The 23,203-nt window shown below is 56.3% G+C and overlaps 1 protein-coding gene across 1 annotated transcript; it reads left to right on the top strand.

The window, feature by feature from the left end:
• The first annotated feature begins 889 nt into the window (after positions 1 to 889).
• On the top strand, positions 890 to 6,951 carry LOC125755677 (uncharacterized). Its single transcript, XM_049113764.1, has 2 exons — positions 890 to 1,014; positions 5,126 to 6,951. Exon 2 carries the CDS (start codon positions 5,276 to 5,278, stop codon positions 6,194 to 6,196), a length of 921 nt encoding a protein of 306 aa, XP_048969721.1. The 5' UTR covers positions 890 to 1,014; positions 5,126 to 5,275; the 3' UTR covers positions 6,197 to 6,951.
• Positions 6,952 to 23,203: the final 16,252 nt, after the last annotated feature.

The following is a 23,203-nucleotide window of genomic DNA, read 5'->3' on the forward strand; positions in this document are numbered from 1 at the left end:
AAATTTACCAAAATCATTGAACTTGATACTTTCAATGAGAGCATTTGGGGCATATTGATTATATCTCAATAAAGCTGTTAAAGATTTTAAGTCTCAAGGGAAAACTTTCCTGATGGTGTTGGCCAGTATGTACATCTGATTTCATCTTTATAAAAAATATGTGCACCATTAGGATCACCCTCTAGGGATTCTTGGGTGGCTCAGCGGTTAAGTGCCTGCCTTCGGCCCAGGGCGTGATCCTGGAGACCCAAGATCAAATCCCACGTTAGGCTCCCTGCAGGGAGCCTGCTTCTCCCTCTGCTTGTGTCTCTGCCTCTCTCTCTCTCATGAATAAATAAATAAAATCTTTAAAAAAAAAAAAAAGGGATCACCCTCTAAAATATGCACACTGATTGAGAATAACCGAAAGCAGACCGGTGATTGCCTGAGCACACGGATGGAGGGAGCGTGGCCAGGGGCAGGAGGGAAAGATTATAATTGGGCACAAGGAAACTTTGGGGGATGATGGATGTGCTCGTTAGTGTGATTGTGGTGATCATGGCACGGTCACATGTGTATGTCGAAAATGACCAAGCTGCACTTCACGTATATGCAGTATTTTGTGTTTGCATTTCTGCTGCATCTCAGTACAGCTTTTTCTTCTTTAATATATGTGCAGGGGTGTGTAGTGAGAAGACCAGAAGGAAACAGACCAACACATGAACGGCAGCTTTGTCTGGGGGAAGGAATCGGGGCTGGATCGGTCTAGAGTCAGGGTGAGGCTGAGGCCCCGTGGCCAAGCCCCTGGACCAGCCCATCCCTGCCCCAGGCGAACCCCATGACTCACCAGCAAAGGCATGGAGCATCAGGCGGCTAGAGGTCAGCTCCTCCCTGGGGAGGGGAGGCTGCAGGGCCGGCGAGGCAGGCAGGTGAGGCGGACACAGCAGGCGTGGTAGGCAGGCTGGCCGCTGAGGCCCACTCTGGCCGGGAGCCTCGGCTGGTTCCACTCAAGGGCAGACGGGCAGCAGAAGTCAGGTAGGAGACCAGCAGTAATTACCCCACCAGGAGGGCGGGCTTGGCACCTCTCCTTCATTCCCGAGGAGAGAGGTCACCTCTGGCACCTGGGCCTGCCCTAGTAGTGGCATTGCCCAGCAGCAGAGCTGGCGGGGTTGCTCATGACCCTGCAGGACAGGTCAGGCAGAGAGGCTGGCCTGGGAGGAAGTCCACCGGGGACCTGGCCTAATTCTCACACCATCCCCAGCAAACGCTCAGCCCCCAGAGTTTCTATTTTGAGCACCCAGGTCCCAGGGCTCTGCAAAAGAGCTGGCTTGATAAATCATGGCGGACGAGTGAATGGGTGGACGGATGGATGAATGGATGGATGGGTAAGTGGGCGGATGGATGGATGGGTGGATGGACAGATGGATGAGTGGGTGGATTGGTGGGTGGATGGGTGGATTGGTGGATAGATGGATGGACAGAAGCATGGGTGGGTGGATGGATGGGTGGGTAGGTATGTGGGTGGGGGGTGAATGCATGGATGGGTGAGTGGATGGGTGGGTGGGTGGGTGGGTGGGTAGATGAATGGGTGGGTGGGTACGTGGGTGGGTGGGCAAATGTGTGGATAGGTGGGGGGTGGATGGATTGGAGTGGATGAAATGAGACCGTGGTCCTACAGGTCACCTCTGGGCTAGCAGGAGGCACACATGGCCTTGTAAGGAAAAGTGCGCAGGGAGCAGGGTCAGCAGCACGGGCGCTGCCTGAGTCACTCGGTTATTCCTGGCCACGGAGGACATCCAAGGCGGGCGTGGGGCTGAACGAGGGGCCCCCTGGCTGCCAGGAGCTTGGTGAGGCCCGTGGTGGGGAAGTTCAGCCCCGGGGTGAATGGAGCAAGAATGTCTGGGGCCCAGGGAGGAGGTTTTCAGCCGGCAGCTGGGGCGGGCGTGGGGTCAGTGTCCAAACTGGGGCCTGAGCGCTGTTAACAGAGATGCAAAAGCTGACATCTCGGCCTGCTCGCGGCGGAGCGGGTGGCTGGCCAGCCCTTCCTCAGGCCTTGACCGACTCGGGGCAGAGATGTGACCATGAATAAGGAGCCACAATTATCCCTCCCTTCCACTGCCCTGTCACAGACCTGGCTGGTGCACGGGGAGGAAGGGCAGCCCAGCGGCCCCCGCTGCTTCCAGAGTCCAGGGGAGCCCAGGGGGCTACAGGTGCAGCAGGCTGTGCGTGGAAAGCTCACAGCAGGGACAGCCATGGGCTCAGCTCCGCACAGAGAGGCTGCAGAGGTCTGAGGGGTGCTGGGAACCCGAGTTCATACTGCAGCTCTGCCTCGTCTAGCTGTGTGGCCTCAGACAAGTTACCTCACCTCTCTGAGCCTTGGTCTCCACTGTGAAACGAGGTTAAAAATACTGGGTCTGGGGGCACCTGGGTGGCTCAGTCAGTCGAGCATCCAACTCTTGGTTTCAACGGTGGGCTCCACACTCAGCAGGGAGTTTGCCTGAGATTCTCTCCCTCTCCCTCTGCCCCTTCCAGCTCTCTCAGCCTCCCAAATACATAAATACATCTTTTTTTTATTTTTTCTAAGATTTTATTTATTTATTCATGAGAGACACAGAGAGGCAGAGACACAGGCAGAGGGAGCTCCCCTATGGGGAGCCCAATGTGGGACTCGATCCTGGGACTCCGGGCTCATGCCTGAGCCAAAGGCAGATGCTCAATTGCTGAGCCATCCAGAAGCCCCTAAATACATCTTTTTTAAAAAGAAAATAAATATCTATGCAAAGCGGTTGGCATATAGTTTGTGCATACCACGTGGTGACTGTTATTATCTTATGATTATTCTTAGTAGATGAGTGTTAGTGTCATCGTTTTATTACTGTCCAGTCCTCGCATCTGTGATCCCAAGGCAAGATCTGTCCCCAGCCGTCCAGCCTCCTCCCCGACTCCAGGCGCTTCACACTGGTGACATAGAACATCATAAGCTACTTCTTGTGGGTCTGAAAGATTTTGTCCCATCTTTTCTGACTTTGCAAAAAACCCTCAGCATCCTTCCTGCCTCAGCCTTAAACTTGGCCACTTGCTTCTGGCCAGGCTGCCCCTTCCCCGGCTTTGGTGGCCTCCAGAGTGATCCTCCCGAGTCCTCGGGGGCTGGTACCTTCCCCAGTTAGGAGGGGGCTGGGAGGGGAGGCTCGGGGAAGGCCGGGGAAAGTGGAGTCTCGGCCTCTGAGGTCAGCCCATCTATTTTTACATCCCTTCCAAAAGGAGCCAGGACAGCAGCCCCATGGCCGTCACTCAGCGTGCCTATAATCCCCAGGGAATCCAGTGTCTTTGGGAAATTGGACCCAGGCTGGGGATGCTCAGGGGCCCTCGGTCCCCAAGGAGGGCCTGAACTGGTGGAGATCCTGGCCTCTGGGGTCAGACAGTCGGTCCAGCCGGACCCAAGAATGGGGCCAGGGGCTCCCCTCTGAGAAGCAGGATGACCTCCCGGTCTGTTGAGGACCAACCCCTCGGGGGGTCGAGTCGCCAGAGGGTCTCCGGGCTGGCATGTGGCAGAGAGCTGCCTGGTTGGGCTCCCGGACCACAGGCATTCTGGAAAGGGCTCACCCTGCGGCAGGCCCTGCTGCTCTGAGGAGGGCACACTGGACGCGGCGGTGGGGTGGCCGCAGGTAGGGTGAGCACGCTGACTTGATCAGAAACCTAAAGGCCTCAAGGTCTGCCCTGTGAGGGTCAGGGATCTGCGTGGGCTGGAAGGTCCCGAGTACTAGTGCTAGGTCGTCCAGACCCCACTTCGAGAAGAAGGGGCTGGTTTCCCAGCCGAGGCTCAGCTCCGGCCCCTGTGGGGCGTTCCCATGGTGGAAGAGGTGGCCTCAGCCAAGGGCACATGCTTCCCAGGGCAGTGGGCCTCCGGTGAGCAACGAGGAAGGGATGTAGAATCCCCCCACCCAACTCCAGCATCCTGACGCTCCCCCAGAGTCAGCTGAGCTTGCTTTGGGTGAAACCCCAAAGCCCTTGCACCTCCTGACCTCATGCCTGCCCCTCAGGATCGGCTTCCTGGGAACCCACGTTGCACGCAAGGGACCCAGTGGGACTCGGCCCTCGTGGAGGAGGCTGGGCGGTGCCTCTGAGCCACTGGAGCCCACTGCCCGTCCCCAGGAGATCCCACACAGACCCCTAGCTCAGTCTCCCCAACAACATAACCCGCCTCCGGGACGTCTGCAACAGGTTCAGCAACATCCCCCCAAAATTCATGTCCACGCGGAACCTCAGAAAAGGAGGAAACAGGGTCCTCATACGTATAACTAGTTAGGGATCCAGGATGAGAGCCTCCTGGACTCAGGCTTGGCCCTGAATCTAATGACGTCCATGAAGAGGAAGGGACACAGAGACACCCAGAGAAGGCCACGTGAAGATGGAGGCCCAGCTGGAGCTGCCGCTCCAAGCCCCGGACCCCCTCCCCCAGCCCCCTGGAGCCAGGGTTCCCCCGCAGAGCCTCTGGAAGAGCCAGCGCTAAAGTATCCACCCCCTGAAGCAAGGCCACTTTCAGAGGCGAAATGGTCTAAAGATGCGAGCACTGCCGTGTGTCCCACACAAGCCGCCTGTCCCCCCAGATCCTGTGCCACACGGCGGGGTAGTCTTATCTTGAGGCACCTTGGAGTCTTTGGCAGGAGAAGCAGGATAGGATTTAACCAAGAGAAATGAGTCCCTTGCAGCTGTCACCGAGCATTTGCTGGAACGGGACGGAGGACCCACAGCAGGGTGACCTGCTGCCCCATTTGAGCCCCGAGAGGCCCACGGTGGAGGCAGCCCCAGTCCTCGGCGAGAGGGCACAGTGGGCCAGCCTGGCGCCCCGAAGAGGCCGTCTGGGCACCCCCCGAGAGACAGCAGGGTTGGAAAGCCCGGAGGAGATGAGTGTCAAGAAGGGAAACAAAGACACGGGGGTCACCCTTGCGCAGCGCCTCCATCCTTCTGGCAAAGACGGAATACGACCCCGGGGAGCGAGCCGCGAGACAGCGGGTGTCACTTCGGGGATTCTGTGTATGAGTTACACGCTCGGCTGTGTGCACCTAAACCTGTCGTGGCGCCGTGTAAAGAAAAATGGTTGATTTTATGCTAACAGTTCAAATTCTTGATGTTTCTTGGCTTCCAGGGGCACGAACCAGCAAATGGAAACAGCACGACAAGCGGAGGGACAGCAGAAGGGCCAGGGGAGAAAGCTACGGTCCTTGCCATTTAACGTCGCTCTTCTCCCGTTTGGAGGAAGGAGTCGTCTACACCAGCAGCAAAGCCCGAACGGCAGATGTGCCACAGCAGAGGGACCGACGCTGAGAGGCAGGGCCGGGTCGGAGCAGGGGTTCCATGGAAGCCTGGGGGGAACAGGGGCTACCAACCACGTTCTGTGGGAGACCCTGGAGGACACGCAGGTCACAGGAGGGATGACAGAGCCAGCAAGGGGAGGCTCCTCTGCAGGACGGGGCTGGCAGACAGTGGTGCCATGGGGACCCAAAGTGTCATCACAGTCCCCCTGTTAGAGAGGGAGCCCACGAGGGCCAAGGTCTGGCTCGTAGTTGGTCCGCTGGCTCCGAGGACCCACGCAGCCCCGTTTCCTGGCCCCTGGAGATCACCGGCTCTTGCACGCACCTCGTGGTTAACAGAAGCCCCACGTTGGTTCACACTCCAAGACGTGGGAGCTCTCGTAACAATGAGACCAAGTAAAAGCCACCCAAAGTGTACCCCTCCCTCTGCTCGTCAGAATGACAGCCCCCGAAGAAGTCTTCGCCCTACTCCCCAGACGCTGAGAGCCCATCCGGTTCCGTGGCAAAGGAGAAATAAGGCTGCAGACAGAATGAAGGAGTCTAATCAGCTGCCTTCGAGTCGGGGAGATGATTCTGGATCATCTGACTGGGTCCAATGTGATCACAGGGGGTCCCCCGAGGTAGAGAGGGGCACGGGAGGGGCGAGGGAGAGAAGATGTGACCCCAGGGGAAGGCAGGGCGAGGCCGAGGGAGGGGGCCTCGGGGGAAGGAGCGAGGCCGGCCTGCAGAAGGCGGAGAAGGTTCTCCCCCGGAGCCTCCAAGGGGGAGCGCGGCCTCGCCCCACCGAGGCTCCAGCCCAGGGAGGCTCATTTTGGGCCCATGACCTCCAGGACTGTCGAAAAATATGTTTGTGGGGCTTCAAACCACGAGGTTCACAGGATTCAATAAGCAGCAATAGGAAATAATATATCACCCCCCACCCCCGCCCGGGCCAAGGCCGTATATGAGAGGCCATGCTTCGTCCTGGGGAAATAGCGGAGACCGCACACCCTGGAGGACAAAGGCCGCAGCGCCGGTGGCCCCTCTCGCGTGCCCATCCGAGTGACTCGTGCTGCCCTCGGAGGCACAGACCCCGGGGGAGGGGGGATAGAGACCACGGTCCCGCGGGAGCTGCTCCGCCGGGCGTGAGTCCTCGGCTGGCCCAGAGCGACGCGGCCTTGGACCTGTGCTGCGTGGCAGGCTCTGCCACCAACCCCGCGGGAGGATCCGGAGTCCGGCTCCGGTTCACTCTCCGGGCCTCGCGCCATGGCTGGGTTTAGGCTCCTGCCCTCTGTCCTCACGCAGTCCTGCCGACGGGTCATCCTGGAGGTCACTGTTCGGGCCGCGCCCCTGAGGCTCTCATGCTAACCGGACCCCACGAGCGAGAAGCTGCCGGTGGCTCCGAGGTCTCGGTGCGATGCGTGCCCCCAGGGGGTGAGGGCCAACCCCAGGACGTACCCAAGGGCCCGGAAGCCTGAGGTGTGCTGGGACATTAAAAGTGGGGGTGGGGGCGGCGCCTGGCTGGCTCAGCAGTTGAGCATCTGCCTTTGGCTCAGGGTGTGACCCCAGGGTCCTGGGATCGAGTCCCGCATCAGGCTTCTCCCTCTGCCTGTGTCTCTGCCTCTCTCTGTGCGTCGCTCATAAATGAATAAATAAAATCTTTTTGAAAAAATAAATAAAAGACGAGGACAAATGATGGCGTCTGACACCTGCTACCCCTTCCATTCCGGAAGGGGCATAGTCCGCATTTGAGAATCCAACAAAGGGTTTCGGCTTTTCGAGGACCCGGAGCGGGAGCAGTAGTGGGACCTGCAGCGGGCAAAGCCCTGCCACGCGAGCCATGTGACCTTGCTGACCTGGTGGTTTCAGAGGTGGGGGTGAGGAGATGCCCTGTGCCTTGATGGCAGCCCCAGCGCCGAGTCGCAAGGTAGATCCCCAGGGCCCTGGGGCAAGCCACACCTGTTGCAGCAGAGAATCACGAGTCGTCTGGAAACCAGCTCCTCCTGTGCTCTTGGCTCCAGAGGGACTGGCTGGCCATCAAGACTCGGTCGCACACCGGCACTGCCAGGGGAGCCAGGTCACATTGGGCCCCCTGAGAAGGTCAGGCGCATCCAGTGGTGACCCAGCATGAGGTGGGACAGAAGGCACAAGCACCATCACCGGGCGCCTAGAGCAGTGGGAAGGCGGGAAGCGACCCCCTTGGACCGAGGGACCCATTTATGGCAAAGAAGGTGCAGGAGTGGCCAGTGACCATGACGCTGTCACACTGTGCCGCTCGGAAGCCACTGGCCTGGTAGTGGGACAGGGTGGCCTTTCCAAAGTGTAGCTGAGACGCCCATTTGGAGCCGTGACGTCCACCTCCAGGATGCGAGGATACAGAATAAACCCGAGATCAAAGACTGTGGTGGGGGCCGTGTCCCCAGCAGGTGGAACCCATCGGTCCAGGAGCCAGCCCGGAGCGGGGGGAGTGTTCCCACTGACTCTCACTTCCAGGCACAACCTTGGGGAGTGTGCGCTTTTCTCAAGTGGGTGTAGACGGCCTGATTCCCAGAAGGAGTCGTTTCCACCAGGGTCACAGCAGCTCCTCTGCCGGTTGGTCTCTTCGGGCTCCTGCGCCAGGAGGGCCACCGGCAAGGGAAGGTGTCGCCACCCTGGCAGGGTCGTCACTCTGATCCGTGGGGGAGACGGGGCTGCAGTTCACCATGGGGCAGCAAAGACGGTGAGCGGCACCCGGGAAGTCCTGAGTGTGACCTTATTTGGATAAAGGGTCTTTGCAGATGTAACTCAGTTAAGGATGGAGGGGAGATGCCCCTGGATTACCCGGCTGGATTCTAAATCCAGCGACAGGTTCCTTACAGGGGACAGAGCCGGAGCACAGACACAGAGGGGCCAGGTCGTGAGAAGAGAGGCACAGACCGGAGGGATGAGGCCACGAGCCAAGGACCACCCAGAGCTGCCAGAAGCTGGAAGAGGCAGGAGGGATCCTCCCCCGGAGCCCCACAACCCCGTGACCCCAGCCTTCTGGCCTCCAGGGCTATGAGAGGAGAACTCCCATGCCTTAAGCCCCCCAGCGTGAGCTAATCTGTTGCAGCAGCTCCAGAAACTCATTTGGGGACCACGCAGCATCAGGGAGGATGCGTTGCCGGCGGGGGACTTGCTCTACCGATGGATGCAGGGGGGGCGCGGTCTAAGGAGTAGGCGGTAGTGGATGCTGGGATGTGCTGCCCTGGGTCCCCTCAGGTCCCGGACACCCGTCCCGCACCTGCCCATAGCTGATCCCCTCCTCGGGCATTGCCCTCGGGACGACTGTCTCCTTGCAGCAGCCGGGACTGGTTGATGGGAGCACACGGGGTGGGTTCGGGGCTCCCTGCGGGGCCGCCCCCGCTCCAGAGCCCCCACCCCCACCCCACCTGGTCAGTGGGGCTGCAGTGTGGTCCAGCCCTGCCCTCCGCCCAGTCCTGCTTCCTCGCGGCTGTCCTTCCTGAGAATGCTCCCAATAACCCCCTGCACCCTGTTCCTAGTCTCCAAGAACGATTCTCCAGAGCTGACCCACAACAGGGGTTATTTCAAAGTCCTCAGGGGGGAAAGGATGCGTTATTTAATAAATGGTGTTGGGATGAGCTGGGCGCCGTCTGGAATAAAAGTTGAACCTCACGCCGAACACCAAAGAAATTCCGGATTTCAAAGATTTAAAAACCCTAAGTATTCTATAAGAAAGCATAGAGGGATTTTAAAATAATCTTTCTAAATTTCATTCCAGGGACCCCTGGGTGGCTCAGTCGGTGAAGCGTCTGCCTTCCGCTCAGGTCATGATCCCAGGGTCCTGGGATGGAGCCCCACATCGGGCTCCTTGCTCAGCGGGGAGTCTGCTTCTCCCTCTGCCTCTCCCTCTCCCCCTCATGCTCTCTCTCACTCAAATAAATAAAATCTTTTGTAAAAAACAACAGTGGCAGCCCAGGTGGCTCAGCGGTTTAGCACCACCTTCAGCCCAGGGCCTGATCCTGGAGACCTGGGATCGAGTCCCGCATCAGGCTCCCTGCATGGAGCCTGCTTCTCCCTCTCCCTATGTCTCTGCCTCTCTCTGTGTCTCCCATGAATAAATAAATAAAATCTTTAAAAAATAAAAATAAAAAATAAAAAACTACAGAATTACAAATCAATTTTTAAAAATTAATAACTCACCAGTAAACTGGCCAAATACCCTCAGCAGGCCACAGGCGATGACAGACACACGGCTCCTGAAATTAAAATTCGCTGAACTTCATTTTTTTTATCCAAGTAAAATTCTCAGAGCAAAATTAACCACTTTAAAGTCAACAATTCAGTGGCATTTAGTGCATTCACCACCCCGTGAGTTCCAGAACATTTCCATGCCCCCAAAAGGGGACCCCGTCCCCCTCAGCAGTGTCTCTCCATCTCCCCAGCAGCCGCCAATCTGTTTTCTCTGTCTGGATTTTCCCATTCTGGACATTTCATATAAATAGAATCGTGCAGAACGTGGGCTTGGGCATCTGGCTTCTTTCACTGAGCGTGTTTCCCGTGTCTCATCCGTGTCGTGGCAGGTGCCAGAGCCTTGTCCCTCTTCACGGCTGCACCTGCTCACCCACTGACCCGCTAGTGGGCACTTGCCTTGTTTCCACCTCTTGGCGACTGTGGATTTTCCGGGCCCCTGTTCTCCTCTCTCTCGAGTACACACCCCGGAGTGGAGTCGCCTTTCCCAGACTTGCCATTTCCCCTTTCACTGCTAACCGGCCTGGTGGGTCCGGATCTCCTCCTAATGACTGGTGAGTGCCGCTGAGCCTCTTTTCACGGGCTTGCTGGCCCTTCGTGTGTCTTCTGTGCACAAGTATCTATTCAGTCCTCTGCTCATTTTTTAATTGGGTTGTCTGCCTTTTTGTTGCCTAACTATCCTTTTTGAATACCAGATCCTTATGATACGCGATTTGCAATATTTTCTCTCATTCTGTGAGTTGTCTTTTCACTTTCTTGATAATATCCTTTGATGCACTAAAGTTTTTAATGTTGATGAGGTCGGGGGGTACCTGGGCAGCTTGATCAGTGAAGCATCTGCCATCGGCTCAGGTCATGATCTCGGGGCCCCGGGATCGAGCCCCACATCGGGCTCCCTGGTCAGCGGGGAGTCTGCTTCTCCCTCTGCCTCTCCTTCCTGCTTGGGCTTTCTCTCTCTCAAATAAATAAATAAAATCTTTAAATAAAATTTTTTTGATGGGATCCAAACTGAATGACAATTTTTCGCTTATTTATTTGGCAAAATCAAAAACTTCAATTATATACTGTTGGTGGGTAAATGAGCTTCTCATGCAAATGCATCCGTGAACTTCTTGGAGAGCATTTTTTTTTCAGCAAGCACCAGGCCGGTTGGGAAAACAAAGTCGGTCTTAGACGCTCAGGACCCCCAGACAACCGTGGCTTAGCTCAATTTTCTACCGGTCGTGGTCCGAAGCCATCTCAGCCATATAGGGGGACTCATAAATCTAGATAGAGGGCTTGGCCCTGCATCCTAGCTCTGCTGGTGAGGGCACCCCCATTCCTCAGAAGGGCCCTCCTTTCTCAGGGTGGGGCGGCTTCCAGGGAGGCTGCCACGCTGCAGAAGCGCCAGCCTGGAAAGCTTACCTCCTGCAGACCCTGCTTAGGGAGCTACTTAGGATGTGCTCCGGCCCCGCATCCTCCAACAGCCGCACAGAGGACCGCCGTGCAACCAGCAGCCCCATCCCAGGCAGGCACCTGGATGAACTGAACGCAGACACCCCCACAGGTCCCTGTGCACACATGCGCACGGCAGCCTGGTCACAGCCCCCTAAAGGTGGAGGCAGCCCAGCGTCCATGATCGATGAGCAGATAAACAAAATCAGCCTATCCGCACGATGGAACCGTGTTCAGCCTTCAAAGGGACTGAAGCTCCCACACTGGCTACCATGTGGGTGAAAACAGCCAGAGCACGATGCTCGGTGAAAGAAGCCAGTCACAAAAGGCGTCCTAGCGCATGATTCCATTGATGGGAAATGTCCAGAATCAGCCAACCCCCGGAGAGGAAATTCGTGGCTTCCCGGGGCTGGTGGGAACAGGGAAAACGAGGAGGGACTTCTAAATGGATCCAGAGTTTCCTTGTTGGGGGTGGATTCAGCAACTAGATGGAGGTGGGGGTTTCACAACTCTGTGAATGTGCTAAACTCCCCTGAGCTCTGGATTTTAAGTCAGTTCATTTTGTGTTATGTGGATTCCACCTCGGTTTGGAAAAAGAAGCAGTAGCACTGCTGCGAAGCAAGTAGCATGGGTGGAGCCAGTACTCGGAGTCTTGGCAGCAGTGCTGGGGCACCAGAACCCTGGGGGCCACCCCGGGCGAGGCAGGTCAGTCCCAGGACGCAGGCAGAGCAGCGACTCTCGCTCACCAGCCACCTCCAGCGGGTGCAGGGGATCCCCGAGGCTCCTCTCCCATTCAGAGGCATTTGAGAGAGTCTATTGTTCATGAGTTGGATGCGCCGGTAGGTGACCGAGGCCAGAGATGCCAACAAAGGGAGGACACTCAGAGGGCCAGGGAGAAACATCAAAGCCATAATCACTGTAGGCTATGCAGCTGCGCATTGAATTATTATAAACAGTCATAATACTCTAACTGCTATTGATCTGGACTTTAGCACCAACCTATAAAGAAAGCCAGAACGGTAATTGGCCACAGAGCAGAGCACCCACTTCAGCAGCCTTGGCGATGGCGAGAAGTAGAGCTGCGGAGGGTGGGTGTGGAAAGCAGGGGGCGCCCCGGAGGGCAGGAGCCCGAGACCTGCTGGGGCAGGTTCCTCTGAGGCTCCAGAGATGGGGTGGGGACAAGGCTTCATGGGTGAGCAACGGGGAGTTCAAAGCAGCGGTCAAGGGGTGCAGTGGGTGGAACTGGATGAAACCCTCAACCGTCCCAGCAGGCAGACGAGAGATGGTATCTCAACGGGGGTGCAGAGGCAAGAAACAGGCAGTCATTCCTCCGGGCCGTGGCTTTACCTGGCGTCCCTGTGCACCACCGTCTAGGCTTGTACCTCCCCCACCTCGGGCAACCGCATCTACCCACAAACTTGACGTCATCACTAGGCCAGCAGGAAGCAACCCAAACTCGACATGGCCAAACCTGGTCTTCCCATCACCTGCTCCACCCGCGGGCTTCTCCCTCTGTCTTGACATTGGCAGCGCTGTCCTTCCAGAGGCTCGGGCTCCAACAACACACGGAGTGCCGGGACCGCCTCCTCCTTCTGCTCCCCATCTCCGTCCCACCGGCAAATCCTGTTGACTTTGTCTTTGGTGTCGACCCAGAGTGCTCTCCCGCCCAAGGCCACCGTCGTCTCTGGCCAGGGCTGCTGCATGGTCTCCTCGCTCACCCCAAGGGCCAGTCCTCAACGGAGAAGCCGCGTGGTCCTCCACAACCCTGGTAGGTCCACTCTGCTCAGAACCCAGAAATAGTTCCTTGTTACTCAAAGGGGGAAAAACTGAAGTCTTTACAATTGCCTCCAAGGCCGGAGTGCTGGGGGCCCTCCCCATCCTCTCTCTGCCTCCCCTCCTGCCCCCGAGCCAGCCCACCACCCCTTGCAGATCCCTGAACTCACCGCCACACTCGCACTGCAGGGGCTTTGCACTGGCTGTTACCTCTGCCTGGGCCACTGCCTCCAGCCGCATGGCTCACTCCCTCACCCCTTTCAAGCCTTCGCTCAAATGTCCTCTTCTCAATCCGGTGTCCCCTGACCAGTCTATTTTCAATTGCACCCGCCTCTCCCTGGCACTCCTGACTCCCCCTCTTACCCTGCTCCTGGTTTTCTCAAAGCCCTTATTACATTGCTAGGTATGGTCCGATGTATATGTTCATGACATTCACTGTGCTGTCTGTCTGTCTGTCTGTCCCGCTGAAATTATGTCCATTCCAGGGTGAAGCTAGCCCCATCTCTCAGCTCTCGGAAGGCAGAGATCTTTGTCTTGCTCACGAAGCTGCACTAGGGCCTATGATGCCTGGCATGCAGTAGGCCCTCAGGAAATATTTGTCCAATGAGTGATTGAATACGTGTGTCATCTGGAAGCAACGGCCAAGTGGAGCTAAGGGCCCTCAACGTGGTCACCTCTGGATACCAGGCTCGGAAGAGGGAAAAGGAGAGGAGGATGCTTTTGCACCACTAAAAAATCTGTACATATGGGGGAACCTAGGTGGTTCAATCGGTGAAGCATCTGCCTTCGACTCAGGTCATGATCCTAGGGTCATGGGGTCGAGCCCCACGTTGAGCTCCCTGCTCAGCGGGGAATCTGCTTCTCCCTCTCCCTCTGCTGCTCCTCCCTGGCTGTCCTCTCTCTCATTCTCTCTCTCTCTCTCTCTCTTTCTCTCTCTCTCAAATAAATAAATAATCTTTGAAAAAAAAAGAAAAAGATTAAAACGTATGATTATCTCAAAATAGAGTCAGATAAGATCCAACATCTATTCTTGACCAAAAAACTCTCAGCACACTAGGAAAAGAAGGGACCTATCTCGCCCTGACAAAGGGTGTCTCTGAAACACCCAGAGCCAAGCCCACCCTCAGCGTGGAAGACCCACTGCTTTCCCGTAAGACCAGGAGCAGAATGAGGACGTGGCCCCACCACCCCCACCCTGCTCTGTTCTACAGGCTCTAGCCCACGAAAGGAGGCAAAGGGGAAAACGCATTCAGATTGGAAAGGAGGAAACAGAGCTGCCTTTATTTTATTTAAACCACAGAAATCATCTATGCAGATAATCTGATGGAAAACAACCTGCAACAACATATAAGTGAGTTTAGCGAGTTAGTGGGATCAACCCCAATATGTCAAAGTCAACTGTATCCTATGTAATAGCAACAATCAGAAATTCAAATTTTTTTAAGTATGATTTTCGAAAGCTCTGAAAATACGAAACGGTTACGGACCAATCTGGTAAAAGGTGTCTAAGAATTGCCCCTAAAACCTACAGGTAATTGCTGAAAGTTTAAAGAAAATCTAAGCAAGTGGGGAGACATGTTCTGTTCATCACTTGAAAGACCCAATGTTGGTAAGATGCTCATTCCCCCCGAATTATATGTAGGGTCAGTGTGATCCCATCCAAACCCCAGCGGGCTCTCTTTGGTAGAGGCTGAAAAACTGATTCTAAAATTCACCTGAAAATAGTGAAGGACCTAGAACAACCCAAACAAATTTGACAAAGAAGTTCAAGGTTGGGGGACCAACATCACCCAGTGTCAGGACTTATCTCAGGGCCACAGAGGTCCAGACAGAGAGGAAGTAGTGCAAGGATGGCCAGAGAGATCGAGGGAACGGAAATAGAGCTGCACACACACCCACAACCGATTTTTCACAAAGGTACGAAAGCAATTCAGTGGAGGGAATTTTTCAACAAACGCGACATTTGGATATCCATATGCAAAAAGAGAGCTTCAATTCATGCCACCCACCATCTACAAAAATTAACTCAAAATGGATCAGCGACCTAAATGTAAAACCTAAAACCGGGAGACTTCGGGGGGGGGGGGTTGCAGGGGGGGGGGTTGGGGACAAAAAGAGAAAAAAATGTTGTGACCTTGAGTTAAGTAAGGATATTGTAGATGTGCTACCAAATGTGAAATCCATGGAAGAAAAACTTGATAAACCGAAGTCATCAAAGTAAAAATCTTTTATGAGTAGTTGCCTAGCGCTGGGGGAAGGGGGGTGACAGTAAGGAAAATATTCTAAATGTTCCAAAACTGACTGTAATGGTGTTTGCACATATCTGTGAAGACACTAAAAATCTTTTGAGTTTTTCCACTTAAGTGGGTGAAGTGTACGGTCGGTGACGTGTATCGTGGCAGAGCCAGTAGAGTTTTACAAAGAAAAAAAATGGCAACTTCTGCTCCTTGAAAGACACTGTTAAGAAAATGGAAAAACACCAACTAGGAGAAAATATCTGTAAATCATATGTCCGATAGGATGTGTACGAAGAACATATAGAGAACTTTTAAAATTCAATAATAAGAGCAATCCCCTCCCCCCAGCTCACTTGCCCAGAGGACCCCACACACACACATAAGATTTGAACAGACGCTTCGTCAAAGGAGATGCCCGGATGGCAAATAAGTGCCTGAAAAGATGTCACACGTCACTGTCATCAGAGAAATGCAAGTTAACACACCTGTTGGAGCGACCAGAGTGAAGCCCAGTGATGGCGGGTGTTGGGCGAGGGTTGTGGACGCACGAGAATTCCCACCGGGGCTTCGGGATGCGCGAGGCAGCTTCCCAGGAAGTTAGAGACGCGCCGATGCGGGCCGATGCGGGGCCTGGCCTTTCCGTGTCCGGGTAATTCAAGTGGGAGCGTTAAGTCCGCACAAACCCTTGCACACGAATGTCCTTGGCAGTGTCTTCACAACGGCCTGAAGCTGGAGACCAACCGTCCACAGGAGAATGCGTAAACAAACCGAGTTATGTCCACGCAGTGGAACGCCATCCTGCAGGAGCAGGAGGCAAACCCTCGCCGCGTGAGAGAAGCCAGACTGGGAAGAGGACACGCGGGATGCTTCCATCCAACAAATGGCATAAAATGCAAACAGATCTGTGGTGAGAGAAAGCAGATCCGGGGCTGCCTGGGGGGTGAGGGGCGGGAGAGGAAACGTCGGGGCTGATGGATGTGTTCGCCGTCTTGGCTGGTGGTGATAGTTGGACGGGTGGGTGTCTAGACGTGCTGGAGCTTATCAGATTGTACCCTTGAAACGTGCGTCTCGTGAGCCAGTTACACATTAATAAAGCTGATTTTTACAAGGTACCCTCACTTTAACAACTGAACCAACGCAAAATTCAACCAAAAAAAAAAAACTATCACGTCCCTCACCTCCCCGAATGCCCATCCCCTGGGGTCCCCAGTGTCAGCGGCCAGTTTGGGAATTTGACACAGATTTCTCACGTTCGTGCCACAACACGAGCCTGTGGCGGGGTTATTAACGTGGGGATCGAGCCGCAGGCCTTCTGCGTGTTGGGCTTTACTCCTCTCCACAGAACATTTGAAGACCAGCCTCCACTCCGCGAGCATCGGGTAACCCCCGCCGTCGGAATGCGGGACCTCAGTGGATGCGCCGTCCCCCGAGGATGTACGTGTTGCTGGCTTCTCGTTCATTGTCATTTTTGCTTCTGTTTGGCTTTGGGTTTGCCCACCATAATGCCAAATGCAGCCGTGTCACACACACGTGTCACACATATGCCCGAGCATCACACACGCACACACTGATGCACATGCACATACTCATCATCCAGTTACGTATATACACGCCCACGTGTATCACACACGCATATATGCATATACACGTGCATCACACATGCATAAGCAGAAGTATACACAAGCACATGCATGCATCTACCTGCAGCACATGCATGTGCATCACATGTGCCGTGTGTGCATACAACGTATACATGCACAAACATACGTGTACACACATATACATGTGCACATGTGTTACATGTTACTGTGCAATGTGCACACATGCATGCATATATGCATACACACGTGTGTCATACATACATGCGTACACAGGCATCCTGTGCACACCGTGGGGAGAAGGGCATGTTCCCGGGCACCTTCCATCAGGAGGATGGGCAGTGTTTGGGGTGAAGGCACTGGAAAGCAGAGGGCAGGCAAATGGGCTGTGGGTGGACAGCCTCCTCCACCTCCCGGCACCCATGTGGGGAGGCCCCGGTGCTCCTACACCCCACACCCAGCACCCCTGGCCTCCACAGCTCACCTCCACCCTCCCTGCGGCCTGCAAACCGGATGGCCTTGCTGCCAGGTGAGCAGAAGTTCTCGCCCCTGCCAGCGTCCCTTCAAGGAGCCTGGATGCCAATTTCATCCCTGACTGATGTCTCTCCGGGGTGTCCTGGGTGAGCAGTGTGACCATGTCGAACGGGAAACTGCTTTTTTTCCCTCCTGCTCATGAGACTCTGCTCTTAAGACATTAGTTGCAGAAGGCTCTGGGGTTGGTGGGCACTCGTCGTGGCCTGGAGGCGAGCTGTCGTAGCAGAGTTCACTCCTAACACAGGGATGTCATCTTAAATATAAATTATTTTAAAACAACACCTCAGGGACGCCCTGGTGGCTCAGCGGTTGACCATCTGCCTTCAGCTCAGGGCATGATCCCGGGGTCCCGGGATCAAGTCCCACACCGGGCTCCCTGCAGGGAGCCTACTTTTCCCTCTGCCTGTGCCTCTGCCTCTCTGTGTCTCTCATGAATAAATAACAACAAAAACTTAAAAAAAAATAAATAAGGGGATCCCTGGGTGGCTCAGCAGTTGAGCATTTGCCTTTGGCCCAGGGTGTGATCCCAGGGTCCTGGGATCGAGTCCCGCATGGGGCCCCCCGCAGGAGCCTGCTTCTCTCTCTGCCTGTGTCTCTGCCTCTCTGTCTCTCATGGACAAATAAAAATAAAATATTTTTTAAAAAATAAATGAAACACCACCTCTAAGGAAGAGATTAGCAGAGTCTTTTTTTTTTAAACAACCCAACGACACACTGTTTACAAGCAACTCACTTCAAATTCAACAATGACCTTTCACCGAAGAGGATGCACTCGAGGCAAACGACCCCACAGAAAGACAGCCGGCGTCACGAGCCGTAGGTCAATGCCAATTCAAACCACAAAGAGATGTCACGTACACACCTGTCGAGAAGGTTAAAATAAGAAGTAGCGACTGCACCAAACGCTGGCGAAGACGCACGGGGCGCAGGCGGGAATGCGGAATGGTGCCGCTTCTCCGAGGAACAGCTCGGCAGCTCCTTGCAAGACGTGAACATGCTGCGACTCTTGACCCCAGGGTGGTGAGTTCAAGCCCCACGTGGGGTGCAGAGATTACTAAGAAACAAAACTGAACGTGCAAGCAGCACAGGCTCAGCACTGCGCTCCCCAGCATCGAACCAGAGAAATGGAAGCTACAGTCACATGCAAACCTGGGTGTGAGCGCATGTGGCCGCCTCGGTCCCAAAAGCCGAAAACTGGACACACTCAGAGGCCTTCGACCGGCAAGTAGGTAAACCATGGTCCACCCACCCTGTGAACACTAGCTGCCCAGCAATACGAAGAATGAACCGTTGTTACCTGCAACAACCTGGATTCATCTCCATGGGGTCGGTTTGAGTGAAAAGAGCCAACCCCGAAAGGTTTTATGGGCACTGATTTCATTTATATCGCTTTCTAGAAACAACAAACTTAGAGAAACGGAGAGCCAAGCAGCGGCCCCCGGTGGGAGGGGGTGGAGGGAGGGGGGAGGCACAGAAGGACCTCGCGGGCCGCGTCTTGGCCGTGGCGGTGGATACACGACCCTCACGGGCGATAGAAGCGTGCACACGAAAATCTCACGCGCACACATGCACACGCGCACGAGCACAGGGGAAATGGGAAGTGTCCGTAAGATCTGTGCCTTGTACCAACGTCTGTGCCTCGCCTGTGGTTTTGTAGGGGACTTTTACACGTGTTACCACGGGGCGACGCTGGGGAGTGGGGCCTGGAGTCTCTGTTACTTCTCACAACAGCGCGTGAATCTGCAAGTATCCCAACGTGCAAAGGTTATTTAAAAATAAACAAATAAATAAATAAATAAAAATAAAAAAATAAAAAATAAAAAATAAAAAGCAAACAAAAGCAAACAAGACTCCCTGGGGAGACACTTGGGTAGCTCAGTGGTGGAGAGTCTGCCTTCCGCCCAGGTCATGACCCCGGGGTCCTGGGATCGAGTCCCACATCGGGCTCCCCGCAGGGAGCCCGCTTCTCCTTCTCCTGTGTCTCTGCCTCTCTCTGTGTCTCTCATGAATAAATAAATACAATCTTAAAAAAAAAAAAAAAAGACTCCGTCCAGAGAGAACTGAGCTTCACCTCTGCAATCCGTGGGCTCCTCTCCCACACCCCTGTCCCCACGCCCGCTCCCCATCCGGAGTTCCTCCTTCAGATGCTCAGTGGAGCCCCACTCCCCTCCTCCTCCGTCCTTCTGTCCTTCCCTCCCTGAGGCTCCCGCCCAGGATCAAGCTTGAATCCGGGCACCTCTCTCACCAGAGGCTACGGCACCCAGGCCCCGCCAGGGGACTGGGCTGCGGGTACTCTGAGGAGTGGGAAGACGCGGGCCCTGGCTGGCGTGCTTGGGGAAACCATCCTGTGCCCCTTCCAGCACGCCCAGGGCGCGGGGCCCCCGGAGGCCAGCAGGGGCGGGTGGAGGGTAGGCACAGCCTGTGCGTGTTAAAGGCCAACAAGAGGGCGATGGGGCTGCAGCGTGGCCCCGTTGAAGCCCCAGCAGCGAGGTCATGCCCTGGAGCTTCCACCCGGGTCCAGGGAGGCAACACAACCACCCGGGTTCTGGATTTCTGCTGGCGTCTGTCTCTGCACTCGGTGAGGTCGGCACCCGTGTCTCCCACCCTCTGTGTGCCTGGCCCTGGGGGTGCTGGGTGCGGATCCCCCCCAACCAAGCCAGGATGTGGGGGGTAGGAGTGTGTCCTGCGAGAAAGGAGAGGGTGTTGGTAGCACCCAGGCCCCAGATGGCTTCAAGGCAGAGGGCCCCAGGTCCGAGGCACCTTCCTCCAGGCAGGTGATAGGGACTCCGTTCCTCTCGCTCCTCTGAACCACGGTTTGCTCCCCTGACTGCATCACAACCACCTGGACAATTTTGGAAAACACCCCCCCCCTCAATCCCACCTGCACCAGGTTCTGGTGCAAATGGTCTGGGCACGGCCTGCTCGTGGTATGATTCAGAGCTCCCTGTGAGCCTGTGCAGGTGCAGGGAGGACTCCGCTCCAGGCTCCAGTGCTCATCTGTAAACTGGGGGCCACGGCGCCGCCTGAAGGGGACGTCCTGAGGCATAAGGGATGCCGCCTGCGTCTCTGCCTCAGAGGCACCTGTGCTATGGTGGATCCGGAACCAGCAGCCCTGAGTTCAAATCCTGATGCTGCCAGGGCTTCCCGCGCGTGCGATTGGGGGCAGAGACCATAGGAGGCCCTAACTGTGGGAGCTTTAAAACTAGGAACTTCGGACCCATCCCAGGCCGAGTCAGGAAGGACCCTCCAGGAGCAAGAGCCTAGCATTTCTGTCTTAACCAGAACAGCAGGCCCCGGAGGCAGCCAGCCAGATGCAGCGGGAATGTGGCATCTGAAACCTCACACCCCCAAGCCCGTTTTCCCGTCTGTGAAATGGGCTTTTAAGAGTGACCTCACAGCACCAAATGGGACAAAGGCCGAAAAGGCAGGGACAGGCCAGCGGGACAATTCCTCCTTCCCCCGCGCCCCAGACTCCCGGTCCCCCAGAGGACCCACAGGCACGGCCGGGGTCCGGGGCCCCTCATGCCCCACCCCTCCCGCTTCGGGCTGCTGGACTAGCCTGCCAGCCTCTGGCCCGCCTCCCCCAGCAGCAGGTGGCCTGACTGACGGGCTGGGGGGGTAGAAACACCCCCTCGGCCGCCGAATAGCACGTCCCTCGGCGGACCGGCCGCGGGATCTGTGCGCCCAGTGCTCAGAGGCTGAGAAGGAGTCAGACGCAGACTTGCCAAGAGCGTGGGTGTGTGGGGCCACGGGGGTGTGGGCAGCGGGGAGCTGCAGGGGTCCACTCAGCCAACGCCCCAGTGGGGGGACCCTGTGGCCGCCTAGGCCGCCTCTCCGACCCTGCGCGCCTGCAAAGCCACGCGGCCCTCGGGTCCCTGCCTCGGGGCCCATCTCGCTCAGCCTGCGAGGGGGCAAAGGGGAGCGCTTGTTGGCTCACGCCAGACCCCGAGGGCTGCGGGGACACCGGGCAAGAAGAAAGCCCCGGAAACACATGTCCTGGAGGCAAGGCCTTCTCCCAACCCACCCAAACCCTTCCGGCCGCCGGAGCCCTCTCCCTGGCCCCGGGCGGCGGCCGGTCGCTGTCCCGCGGCACCTGTCGCACCACTCAGTCTCTGGCCTGGATCCGAGGGCTCCGCGGCCTCCCCAGCACCGAACATCTCCGGTTCAGTCACGGAGCACAGGCACTGTCACCCCAGCTTCCTCCGTCATCAGGAAATCCTGCAGAAGGGCCCCTCCCTGCCCTTCTCTTCACCCCACCGGGTCCCAGACACCATCCTCCCGTGGCGGGTTTTTGCCAAGTTCCCCTAACCGCCTCTCTTGCTTCTAGAACACGTCTTCCAACAGAGCTGCCGACGTGCCCCTGCTGCGAGGACTGGCACTCCCCAAACGGGGCAGACCCTGATTTCAGGACTTTGATGAAAAGCCCCCGGCCCCCGCAGCTCCTCCGAGATGTGTGCCCCCCACCCCAGGCTACCCTCCCCGTCAGAACTTGCTTCTTGACTTCCAACCCGTCGAAGGGCCCCCCTCCTCACAGCTCCCAGGGGGCCATGGGCACGGGCCTCGGGGTGGGCATGGGTGGCACGGTTAGACTCCTCCTCAGTAGTGGGTGGTGGGAGGACCTTGCCTCCAGACACTGCTCCCTTGGGAGGTGCCCCCCCCGGCCAGCACCGCTCCCCGGAGACCCCCCAGGCCTTGGAGGGGGGTGGGCATCTCCCTAAAGGAGGGAGAGAGAGGAAAGAAGGAGGATGGGCGGGTGAGTGCAGGTATGGGGGTCACCCCTTTTCCTTCTTTTGGTCCCCTGGCCAGGCTTGGTTGCTGTGGCCAGGAGCTCCTGTGGTTGCTCAGGGACAGGAGCTCCGGGGGGAGTCTAGTAGCCTAGGAGCCTCCTGAGCGCTCAGATGCAGACTCCCGGCCTTTCCCACCCCTCGCTGCACATGATCCACGGGTGCATCTGGGTTGAAGAGCTTGCTGAGGAGCAGAGAGAAAGGCGAGGGCGAACACAGGGGTCCGCTTGGTGGGGGCAGGTGAGGGGGCCCGGAGAGCTGGGAGACAGGTCACTTCGAGAAGCAGTGTCAGTCCTCGGTTCCTAATGCTTACCCTCTCCCACATTTAACTTCATTTAAATAAGCCCTTGAGGGCAATTCAAAGCCCTGAACCCTGAGGGCAGTCCGTGGCTTTCGTCAGGCTGCCCCGGTCCCTGGAGGTCACCAGAGGCCTCCCCACGGCTCAGAGGCCCAAGCTCCGCATCTGGGGGAGGAGCTCCCAGGGGACGGTGGCATCGGCACCCGAAACCCAGCTCAGGCCTCCCTGGCCCCCGGTCGCCACCACCTGGCTTAGCTACCTCTGATTCTCTTCTGCCCAGCCCAGCTGGGCAGACCTGGACCCAGACCTTCTTCCTGGCTGAGAAGTCCTGGGAGTCGCTTAGCCCAGCCACTTCTCTGGGCAATTGCTTCCTGTTCAGCAAAATGGGTTTTGCTGCTCTTGTGAGGGGTAAATGAACCTGACCTGCTACCTGTCAGGCGGTAGGGCCAGAGTATCACCTGGTCAGGAATGATGCAAGCAGACTCAGTTCCCTCAGGTGTGAGCAGACCAGTCCCTCCAGGTATGAGCAGACTCAGTCCCTCCAGGTGTGAGCAGACCGGTCTCTCCAGGTGTGAGCAGACCAGTCTCCCCAGGTGTGAGCAGACCAGTCCCTCCAGGTGTGAGCAGACTCAGTCCCTCCAGGTGTGAGCAGACCAATCTCTCCAGGATGCCTGGACCCCCGTGTACAAAACCACTGAGCACCCAGAAGGAAGGGCTGCCTGACAAAATATAGGACACAGTTAAATTTGAATGTCAGATACATTCATTTTTTAGTCATAAGTATGTCCCAAATTTGCATGTCACTGTTTATCTGAAACTCAAATTTAACTGGGTGTTCTGTATTTTTATCTGCAAAATCTGGCGATCTTAATTGAAGATATCCAGTAACAGGGGGTTTGGTTTTGGTTTCTTAAATACGCTGATGGGAAGAGGCAAGATAAGAAAGTTAAGAGAAAAGCAGGATACGGATCTATAAATACACTGTCATCATTACTTGTTTTTAAATTTTAATGTATGTTCACATAGAGAGAGACAGCAGCCCAGA

This window comes from Canis lupus, chromosome 9, assembly GCF_003254725.2.
Source record: "Canis lupus dingo isolate Sandy chromosome 9, ASM325472v2, whole genome shotgun sequence".
NCBI lineage: Eukaryota > Metazoa > Chordata > Mammalia > Carnivora > Canidae > Canis > Canis lupus.